Consider the following 11,751-nt stretch of genomic DNA (forward strand, 5'->3'; position numbering starts at 1 on the left):
CTGTACGTCTTGTTCAGTAACGTGCAATCTGATGAACTTAAAGCTCCCGGAAACCTTTTAATAATCAACTGGACTGAGGCATGGTATTGATTAATGGACCTGTTGACCTATGGATCTGAAATAGACTACATAAACAGTAGATATTAAGACAATATTAACCAGCATACAAAACAGGTTAAGTCAACATATACAGTTTTTTTTCATAAATTCAAATAGTGTTCGTGTGTCACCCAGTTTATAATCCATGTTGTTGGGATACAGCTTTAATTAGTCCACATCCAGAGCAATATACAGGAGCAATGCAGGTGAACTTTCTTGCTCTAGAACAAAAATATCTTTCACCTTGCCGGATAAGGGATTCCAAGTAGCAACTTTTCAGACACTGGTCAGATGCCATAGCCGCTAGTCTATCTGTCTCCCCAGATGACCAGGACTCTAAATCACTTATTGACAGGTCGCAAGACAGATGGAGACTGCAGCAAGTTCAAGTCAAAGCTGTAGCTAATGTCAAGGCAAAAAAAGGGGCTGGCCTTTACAATCTGTGTGTTGAAGTTAATTGGACAGTTAGGCCGTACATGTTACCCTGGTCACTGAGGATGGCCTAGTGTTGTCCACTGTGGGTAGCGACCGCAAAGTGTACTTTAAGAGGAACATTAAATTACCATTATCCACGGAGGTGAAGCAAACTTTGTGAAGAATAGCCGCAATGGAAAAGCAAAGGTGAGATGATAAAAATTAAAACACACATTTTTCATTTTTATTTAACATTTTACCTACTAATAATAGGAAATGTATGACATTATTTGGTGCAAACCAGGATATAAATCAAGGGTGCAAATGGTGTCATGAAGACCCTCAGAGAGCCTTAGTGAAATGGTGATGGTTTTACGTTCTGGGTTTTGAGCTAAGCCAGCTGCACAATAGGGTGTGATTGCCATCTAGGTTTCAGATATGGGTAGCCTACCTAAGGCTAATTCACTATACATCCAACAAAAAAAGAACTATAAAATAATATATATGGCCAATCAATGACAATATAATGAAAGGGTTTAAAATATGTTATTATTGTGTTACTCCATATAGAGTATCATATTATGAAACTACTAATTAATATATTTAGACAAGGACTGTATTAATTTTACTGATACTTGGTAATATTCCTTTATTGGAATTAAGTTCCTTAACGGAGTCCATATTGACCTAATAGGAGCTCTTTATTCTTTCCAGCTGTATTGGCAGAACTTTCATTATGACACATGCCTAACATTTCTGTTCTGTCTTTTTTGATTAGATTAGATTCAACTTTATTGTCAATGAACAGTACAAGTACAGTACAACGAAATGCAGTAAGCATTTAACCAGAATTTCAAATAGAGGGCAGAAAATGTACAAGTATTTACAATTATTAAGTACAGCTCTGGGGAAAAAATAAGACCACTGCACCTTTTTCTTTCTTTTCCAACATTTTTGAAAAGGAAGATTTTGAGTGAGGAACAGAAGGATTAAAATTAAGAGACCACTGCAAATTGAACGCTTCTGTTCCTCAATCAAAACTTTCCTTTTTAACTTTTTTGAAATGGAAAGAAAAAGGTGCAGTGGTCTCTTTTTTCCAGAGCTGTATATGCCAATCCATATACTTTTTTCCACTGCACAAATTTGCCACTGCACATATAGCAGCCAGGGTATGTCGTTGATAGTAGAATTAATGTCAGACAGTAGATTACAAAAAAACTCTCTGTCATGATGTATTATGAAATATAGTCCATGACCAGTATACAGTATGCAACAGGACATTGATCAGGGGGAGGCCAGCAACTTATGTGAGGTTTTGTGTTGTTATAAGGTAATGGGCTAGCGTCAATGGCAATGTTTCGGACAAATACAAAACGGTCACCTGGAAAATTTCCTCCTCCCGAGGATTCCTGACAATAATCTAGATTTGAATGGGTTCTGTGGTCCTTCATCTAGGTGTGACGTGGCTGTGACTCTGTCCCTGTGTGATGATGAGGAGGACCAGATTCAGGAGGAGAATGGTTCTTTTATGGTAAGATATGTTTTACAGTACTACAATCAGTATCAGACGTCCTAAGTTCCCAGAACCCTAGGAATCACCTTGAAAACCCAGTAGGGGCAGCAGTGAGCACAACCTTAAATATCATTAAATAGGCTGTTGTGGATGTGGTGGGATGATACATTTTATTACTGCTCCAGTCATTAGCCACTGCAAAATAAGTGAATTGTGACTGGTTTAACCTCAGAGGTTGGTTGCGGACAGAGGGTGTTATGTAGTTGGACTGACAGTGTCAAATTGTGTTTTGGTTTCACTTTTGCGTATTTGTTCTTGCGTTGTCTTTGTCAGAAAGAGACGTTTATCACCACTGCATAGAGAACAGCTGCAAATGTGTTTTAGCTGGTCATGTTTAACCCTTCATCAGTAAATCATTTTTCACCATGCAACTACACCTCTTTTTAGACTTTTTTACTGCACCCACTTAACCTTTGACCCCATCCCCATCTGACATATCAATGTGACGTTACTGGGAGTCCTTTTAACTCTCTCAGACCTGGTAATGTATCCAGCATGCTCTGCGTGTTTCCTGTGAATTCTTCTGACTTGTAACACACAGAACAGCCGTGCGTACAGCACCTGTGTTGTCTTGTCATCTAAATCTTACTCATTATCATTTACACAATACGCTACTTTGCGCAGCATGCTTTGTGCAACACAACTCCATGACATAATCGAAGAAGATTAACATCTCATTCCAAATGAATGCTGTGCCTCAGACCACAAACGATGTGAGGCATTTCACCGTGTGATTCTCACGGCTTTCCTGTGCGAGGTAAGGTATGACCTCACAGTCTGTGGGTTAATACGATGATGAGGTATGCCCAGGTGTAGCTGAGAAGGGTTGGTTGTACATGTCTGGACTGTTTCTTCACTTTGGGATATTTGTTATATTTCAGCTGTAATCAAAGATTGGTGCTGCTAGTTATAATAACCTTGGCACTCACTTCAAAGCATGTCAGTGTTGAAGGTTTGATATTTGTCTTTCAGTGTTTTGCTATGCGTTGTTCAAACTAGTCTGATAAAAATATGTATATATATTGGTCAATGCCACATTAAGACTGGTCTAACCAGGCTTGTATTTGTCCTCAGAATTACACTAAAAAATAATTTTCCAGTTTCCAATTGTTTAGAAATAACCTGCTTTGTGTACATAAAAATAATTAGTTCCTCCCTGAGCATTTGTTAATGGAATGGTCTTGAATGAACAGAAAAAACTAACATTAGTAATGCAATTGCTTTGTCCTCTATATTACAAATATGACTTTGTAAATGATGGTAGAATTAAATGAGACTGACAGATCTGCAATAATGTAGACTGACTACTCTGTGAACAAACATACATTATGGTTTTACATCCACAAGATAGACTATTGAAGTTCAAATCAAGTTATTCAGCAGTCACTAAATTTCAAAATAGAACAGATAGTGTGTATAATATAGTGTGTGTTGTGCGTACTATTAAGCACTAAAGTTAAATGTGTGATAGATAAAAATCAACAGCTGACAAATACGTAGCCCGCCCATTTGACTTGGAAAAAATACAATTTATCAATGGCACCATTAAAAATAGTAATGGTTTTAGTGCACCATGTGAGCAATGCATGCGACCGAAAACAAAACAGAAAAAAAACAAGACAGCCAATTAAATAAGTCAAGTGAGCACCGCCACTGAATCGACATTTGGATGCTGTAAGCCTACTTCCTGTCTGTGTTAAAGCTGAGGGATGTAGTCATGTTTTACTGGGCCCTGGGCCAACTGTCGGGATGTGTGGGTGAGGGTGATTACATATCTGGAGCCTTAGGTCAATGTTCATGGCGACTTGGGGTCGACAGAGTTAGTGACACTCGCGTTTCACCTCCATTCCTGCTACTGACTGAATGAGAGGTGTTAGCGGTCCAAGGCATCTCATTCACTTCCGTGGATTTCTGAGCTCACCCCTCCTCCCAAACGTGCCAGCCAGGCCGTGACGGGAAACATCGAATGGTGGTGGGGACAGACTGAGCGACCCAGGTTTGAACATGATCTCATTCCTTGCTGGCTCCAAACACATATAAGACGTTGTTTACTGAGGCCTGCAACCATAGACCCATTTTTAACACCGGCCATTGACTTGGAAATATGAGCTGCCACAAATACCTCACAAATATCCATGGCTCTTCAACCAGTACAATATTTTTCTAAATCTAGAGGCTTTAATTGAGATTTTTTTCCCCAGTTTGGCTTCACTTTAGACTGTTCTCTGATAGGCACGATATGCGGTACCAGTGTCTGAAGTCTGCAACTGACAGTGTGCCTCATAGCTTCTACCTGGAAGCCATACGGCTTGTTTAGCACGACCGCCAAATTGTTATCTAACGCCTACTATTAGTATTGACACATGGTCTGACAATGTACTTAGCGAAGATTGTCTACTTGCAGGGTTTTGAGAAACGTATGCTACGTCTTTGAAACCGGGCCCTGTTTGAGATGAATAATCCCAAAAAGGCTGAAATTCTCTGTGAAAATCCTTAACACATCTGCTGCTACTACTCTTTATCACAGATGCCAACGGGCACGGGACACAGGATAGGCTCAGTGGCTCAAATGTTTGTAATATGTTATTGTCTTTCCTATTCAAGGTTGAAGACAAAAAATGTGAGGGCAAAAAACACGGAGACTTGGAGAATACAGAGGAAGAATGTGAGATATCAATCAACCAGGAGAAACGAGATGTTCTGATATCTCACAAGGACAGCCTGGCTGACTTTGAAGTCCCCCTGAATTTAAATGTAAGTGAAATATTATCATTGTGTTTTAATTACAATGCTACCAACCCTGTTGACAGGTTCAGGCCTCAGGTAATGGTTTCAGGGGCTCCTGAAGGGCAAATCCTGCATTCCGGCAGTTTTGTAATGTGTATTTTACCAGGTACGTTGACTGACATGCTATCTATTGGGGTATTGCAAATTCGCTCTGTTTGGGGATTATGGCCAGGATGTCAGACAACTTTGCAATTTAATGTGCTCTGGCAACCTCCTGTGGTTGGTTGGGTGACTGCATTCTCAGTGGTGGTTGTTGGCCGGTGAATGCATTCTCCAGGAACTGGTTACTGACAATTACATTCTGGTCGGATTTGAATTTGAGCGGTGTGATAACAGGCGGACGGCCGTGGCAGGACATGTCTCTGAATAGCCTGCTGGGAGTCGCTGTGATGAGGCATGGCCTTAGGCCTTAATCGCGAAGTGGACTGTGGGTGTGGAAAGAACAGGGAGAATTCTCAATAAAAATATTTGATTGTGCAGGTAGACAAGTCTGGACATCTGAGGCTAGAGACAATAGAGGATTTTCAGAATGTTCTACAACTGAGAAAGTTGAAGAAGAGAGCAAGAAAAGAACAAGTTTGCAAGCCAACACCCCCAGCAGACATTGTGGTAAGACAGGGGAAATTGCAGACTAATCATAAATATCTAATTTGAGTCATAGTAATAGAGGCAACATACAACAACACTTCAGCCTTCACAAGACAGAAACATCTAAGTAACTGTTACATTCTGCTGAAACCAGCCTTACTATGTGGATGAGGAGGACTTCTTCAAGGCCTGCGAATTGGACAAACTGCCATTGATTGAGAGATATCTGGAAAAATTTGGAGATGTCAACGCTTGTGACAAAGTGAGTGTCAAGCCCAAACTGAGATGTGACAATACTCCTCTGCTCAGCCGTCATATGTAGAGTTGTAACGTCCTTCTTCCTTCCTTTACAGTTCAGACGTACAGGCCTGCACAGAGCTTGCACACATGGGCATGTCAATGTTGTCAAGAGGCTACTGGAAGCCGGAGCTCTAATTGAGAACAAAGACAAGGTATTTTATTGGAGAAATAACACACACAATTCAAGAGAGATGGAAACCGAGACTTTTGGTGGATTTTTGAATGTGTAATTCCTGGCTACCTTTTTTAGCTTGATGCTACCTCTGTCCACGCTGCCTGCCGAGGTGGCAGTATGCCTGTGTTAGAACTGCTGCTGGACTACAATGGCAGCTTCTCTGACAGAGATAAGGTAAAACTACAGAACTAACTGCCAGAGATAGTCATGTGAAAGTACTCTGAAAAGTTTGAACATGTGGAAATGTATAGATATGTAAATCTACAGTATGTAATCATTATAGACAGATAATGGTAACCTTATTCAACGACACTAAAAGATTATATTTTGCAATCATTTTATATTATTATCTTCTTTACAGTACTGTTTCAACTGTTTCATGTTCAAGGGCTTTCTTACATGCATGTCCTGCTTCAAGTGCCCCCCCCCCCCAGCATTTAGAAAGGATTGAGATTATGGGCGTTGACTCGGCCATAAACCTAAAAGGATTGAGATTACGGGCGTTGACTCTGCCATTCCATAATCCTAAAAGGATTGAGATTACGGGCGTTGACTCTGCCATTCCATAATCCTAAAAGGATTGAGATTACGGGCGTTGACTCTGCCATTCCATAATCCTAAAAGGATTGAGATTACGGGCGTTGACTCTGCCATTCCATAATCCTAAAAGGATTGAGATTACAGGCGTTGACTCCGCTATTCCATAATCCTAAAAGGATTGAGATTACGGGCGTTGACTCTGCCATTCCATAATCCTAAAAGGATTGAGATTACGGGCGTTGACTCTGCCATTCCATAATCCTAAAAGGATTGAGATTACGGGCGTTGACTCTGCCATTCCATAATCCTAAAAGGATTGAGATTACGGGCGTTGACTCTGCCATTCCATAATCCTAAAAGGATTGAGATTATGGGCGTTGACTCTGCCATTCCATAATCCTAAAAGGATTGAGATTATGGGCGTTGACTCTGCCATTCCATAATCCTAAAAGGCTTGAGATTAGGGGCGTTGACTCGGCCATCCCATAACCATAAATTGCTTCTTTTAGAGCCATTCTGTTGTAGCCTTGCTTGTATGTTTTTGATCATTTTCCTGTTGCAAGGTCCATGTTTGGCTCAGCGTCTCCTTTTTGACTGATTGCACAACTTGGCATACATGAGAGGCTGTCTCTTTCTGACATATGACTCATGCACTTTGACATCGATTGTGGCCAAATAGAGGCCTGTAGATCCCTTGATGTTATCCTGGGTTTTTTAGAAACTTCTGTGATCATCACCTGAATATGGTGTGACGAGCTATTTAGATTGCCAGCGGTCGGGAATTTCCTTCATTTTTAGATTATCCGTCTGACATTGGAATTATGTACTACAAATTGCTTGGCTTGGTAACCCCTCCCAGACTAATGGGCACCAAAAACCTCAGATAAGTCATTTGATCTTGGCAAGATGTGTCACCAGACAACAATATTTAAAAGTTTTTAATTCTCATGGAAGGTTGGACCCTCCCAAGTTGCACCTCTTTGTAAAAGTTTAAGTATAATTTTTCCATGTAAGGGAATTGCATTTGTTTACTTTAATTGCATAAATGGTTTGAAAATGCATTGGGTTACCCTGAATGCTTACACACAATGCATCAGGGCCAATTTAATCTCTTACTGTATACTTGGATCTGACATTATGTTCAATGTGACTTATCCTATGATGTTTCTGTTATCCAATAGCTGCTCAGCACTCCCCTTCATGTTGCAGTGAGAACTGGACACTTTGAATGTGCTGAACATCTGGTCCACTGTGGAGCAGATGTCAATGCCAAAGACAGGGTGGGCTTGAAATCAAACCTTTGCTCTCATATAATATAAACTTTAAATAAATATATAATGTTGAATATAATCACAAATATGAAACAGCAATGTATCTTTGTATATTAATTCGAATATTTTACCCAGGAAGGAGACACTCCCATGCATGATGCAGTGAGACTGAACAGATTCAAAATGATCCAACTACTACTGCTTCATGGAGCCTATCCAAAACTCAAGAATTGTGTAAGTACATTCAGATAATCAAACAGGTTATAGCAATAGGTCACAGGATTTCTCCAGTACCACAGAGCCATCTTGTGGTGATGCACAAGATATTGTTATTGACACAACAACAAAGCCATAAACCCTATAAAAAGTGTTCACATTTAGGTTATTTAGCAAATACTCTTTAAAGAGTTTCTTAACTAAACACCATAAGGTCAAATGTTATAAATGTATGGTAACTGTAACAAAAACTAGAGATAATAAATGTCCCCCCCCCAACACAGGATGGGAAGTCACCATTGGATTGCACTCTGGAGTGGCAGAGTGGGGCCAAGTCCATACTCAGCAACTGCAAGGATGATGCAAAAACTCCAGTCAAGTCCAGTTCAATTAAGTAGCACTTTATACTGGTGTCTGAACCTCAGGATACATAGACACTGATGTAGTCCAAGTGGAGCACAGCATAATTACTATTGCCTTCTGTACATGGTGCTTTTTCATTTTACAATATTAAATAAACAGCACTGCTATGATAATTTCTTTGCTTTTTTCAGTGCTAAACCAGGACTTAAACAATGATTTCTGACAGTTGTCAGAAAACTCAAATACCAATATTTATAAAATGTTGTTAAACAGTATCACAATCGATGAGAAAAGTTGTGCATTTCAACTATGACAACTCAATCTTAGGCCTCTTTGAAGGAGGATCATCCACCTCCCTCTGTCCCTCAGACAACGGCTGGTCTTTCTTCATAGTGTGTATGATACCCAAGGCCGTCTTTCTGGTTTCTGGAATAACATCAGTGTGAGTGCATTCACATGCTGTCTTGTAGCACAAACGCAATTTTATACAGTGGGGAGAACAAGTATTTGATAAGAGTTCAAACAGGTGCAGTTATTACAGGTAATGAGTGGAGAACAGGAGGGCTTCCTAAAATAAACTAACAGGTCTGTGAAAGCTGGAATTCTTACTGGTTGGTAGGTGATCAAATACAGTGCTAATTAATTATTTTAAAAAAAATCATACAATGTGATTTTCTGGATTCCATCTCTCAGTTGTAGTGTACCTAGGATAAAAATTACAGACCTTTACATGCTTTGTAAGTAGGAAAACCTGCAAAATCGGCAGTGTATCAAATACTTGTTCTCCCCACTGTAACTGACACCCAAGTAACACATGTAGAGCACAATTCTAAATGTTTTCACTAGTTGTTGGACCACATCAGACCCTTTCCCCGAAATTGTGTTTCAAAAACATAACATTCACATTCCTCAGAAGATACTGGGGGGGGGGGGGGGGGGGGGGGGGGTTCTGGTCCAAACAAGCCATATGACACAAACACTATTCAATCAATCCACAAAGGTGTGGGGGGGAAAACATTTCTTGTTTACCTCCATGTAAGTGGACAGCTCGACAGTTGGTGGAGACTGCAGCTTTGCCGTCTTGTTCTGACAGGCCAAAAAGTAGGCCTCTGGACTTCATTCAGGATAACAGTTGTCATAGACATTTTGAACATTCACCCCAAAATATAGTCTGCACCACATTCTAGTAGCCTACATGAGATACTGTGGGTAGGTCACATGTAAAAGGATACAAGTTGGCAATGTCATAGGGTCCTCTCAACTCCAGCGGCTAACAAATCAAAAGACACTTTGGTGAGGCTCAGGAAGACGGTAACAGGTATTGGTGTCTACGAGGGCAATACATATCATTCGTAGCTCACCCTTTCTGCCCCACTGGTCACAATTACATTCTATTTGAAAGAAAACACTGGTGTTAGACACGCTATAAGCAGTTGGTGGATTAACAGTTGAACAGTGAACCACTATGGGCTGATATACCTTACCTTTCCTTTACACGTCTCCATGAGACTGACAGCATTGGCGATGGTGTATCTTCTCATGGTGGAGTCTCGAATAGCAGGTGTGTAACTTAACTCAAAGAACACCCCTCTTTCAATTGCCTGACAAGCACAAGTAATCCCACAATATGGAAAACATTCACTCCAACCAAACAAAAGCAAAAGTGTAGGCAAGTCTAAAAATCACTAAGTACAGACACCTCCAAAACGATTCACAACCTTGATAAAGATGAACACTAAGGGCTGTATAAAACAAAACGAGCTATAATGTCATTTCCCAACATGTGGTACATATTGTTAATCCTGGATAATTGAAGGGAATCAACCATAATTGTACCTGACAGGCGCCTGTGGCCAGGATGGAACATGCACTGTATCCAGAACACTTCTCTCTCAGCAAAAAAAAAAATATTTCCAAACTTTCTTGTCCGATAAAGCAATTTGTCTAAAATGTATATTTAAAACACCAAAGAACCACCGGATTTCAAAGTCGGTATGAGGTTTTTTTGTCCGCTCAAGCCTTTTTCGTACAGAGCCAACCCTACCGTGGGTGCACGTGGCCAAAGGGCTGCATGTTCGCATCGTCTGACCGTTGCTGCAGGTTCCAGTTCAAGGGCCAATGTAATTAAGCAACAGGCACCGGTGTCCCCTGCCAGGTTATAGACTTTTTGGGGTTCCAATCTCATTGGACGGGAATGTACGATGTTAATTCTAATACTGACACGTTGATACTCACCCCATTTACTGGAGATCTTTTGAAATAGAAGGGTAGTTTCTCTGACACTGCTACACAAATGATGTCAACGTCAAAAGTCATACAGGCTGCCTATTGAAATAAACAGACATTACATGGTCATGTTACCATACACTGCCAGCGGGGAGTGATAATATACATGGATGACGACGCTGAACAAAGGTACTTACATGAAACAACTTCTCAGTTTTAGGAAAGACAGCCACTAAGTCATAGGCTTTGTATACAGCAGTTGGTCTCTGCGAAGGGATGGATGGAGTTATTTAAGAAATTATACAGTATGAATACTGTCAGACCACATTCAAACTTCTATTGTATATTGAACTCACAAAGTGTGATGGGTCTGTGGCCACTATGGTGAGTCGATTTAACACCTTGATTGGTCTAGATTTACCCTGTGCAAAAGGAGAGGAACATATTCACTTAAAGAAATGCACAGAGACATTTCATTTAACTGGCAACAATATATTGTATTATATTATAAACACAACAACTATAACGTTTTACCTGCACTATGGGAAATGTATCAAATAACTCCGAGACACATTTTGGTTTGTCAATTTCCTGTAAACATAAGCAAACATGTTAAGAGGTGACTGTCAATATGGGATATGATCAGTACAACCCATTTGACATAAAAAGTGAAAAAGGAAACACTCAGCACCTACCTGTTTCTTTTGTTGCATATCAACAACATAGTTGATGGCAACTATGGAGTATCCAACTGAAAGATGAATTAAAAATGGATAAGCATGCTAACAAAACTATACATATATTTCAGCTAGTTTTGGCCCATCGTGCAACAATTAATAGCTGCACCAGCAAAGAGACAATTCAAGCGAAAAAGTAATCAACCATTGTTTTCAAAATATCTCTAAAGTTATTACAAGCGAATCAACTTTACATATGAAAAACAACACAAAATATAGTTACGGTGAGCTGCTTTTTCAATTAGACCCTGAAGTCGTTTCTTGTCGGTTGTGTAGCTAACATTCAAATCCATGAACATAGCCATGTTTCTATCAACGTTTCCATGTGTTGAAGGTGCGTTCATGTGACTTATCCGAAATGCTTTGTGGGATGTCGTTTTTATTTTTCACAACAAGCTCAAGGGTTTTCCGCATCCGGTTGCTGGATACAACGGGTTGTCTGATTGGTTCAGTTTGAAAATT

The 11,751-nt window shown here is 40.1% G+C and overlaps 2 protein-coding genes across 3 annotated transcripts; one reads left to right on the forward strand and one right to left on the reverse strand.

Moving 5' to 3' along the window:
• The first annotated feature begins 5 nt into the window (after positions 1-5).
• Positions 6-8,387, forward strand: LOC105025154 (ankyrin repeat domain-containing protein 1). 2 transcript variants are annotated; one of them, XM_010895657.3, is made up of 10 exons: positions 6-720; positions 1,969-2,044; positions 4,691-4,840; positions 5,354-5,482; positions 5,616-5,723; positions 5,815-5,913; positions 6,012-6,110; positions 7,658-7,756; positions 7,883-7,981; positions 8,248-8,387. In XM_010895657.3, exons 1-10 carry the CDS (start codon positions 707-709, stop codon positions 8,359-8,361), a joined length of 987 nt encoding a protein of 328 aa, XP_010893959.2. In that variant the 5' UTR covers positions 6-706; the 3' UTR covers positions 8,362-8,387. The 2 variants fall into 2 exon arrangements, with proteins under 2 accessions (XP_010893959.2, XP_019902287.2); XM_020046728.2 differs by lacking the exon at positions 5,354-5,482.
• Positions 8,349-11,682, reverse strand: rpp30 (ribonuclease P/MRP 30 subunit). Its single transcript, XM_010895602.4, has 11 exons — positions 11,513-11,682; positions 11,248-11,303; positions 11,087-11,143; positions 10,909-10,974; positions 10,750-10,818; positions 10,562-10,651; positions 9,811-9,927; positions 9,688-9,717; positions 9,559-9,596; positions 9,356-9,435; positions 8,349-8,752 (listed from the first exon to the last, which is right to left on the reverse strand). Exons 1-11 carry the CDS (start codon positions 11,631-11,633, stop codon positions 8,634-8,636), a joined length of 843 nt encoding a protein of 280 aa, XP_010893904.2. The 5' UTR covers positions 11,634-11,682; the 3' UTR covers positions 8,349-8,633.
• Positions 11,683-11,751: the final 69 nt, after the last annotated feature.

Source organism: Esox lucius, chromosome 5 (assembly GCF_011004845.1).
Source record: "Esox lucius isolate fEsoLuc1 chromosome 5, fEsoLuc1.pri, whole genome shotgun sequence".
Classification (NCBI taxonomy): Eukaryota; Metazoa; Chordata; class Actinopteri; order Esociformes; family Esocidae; genus Esox; species Esox lucius.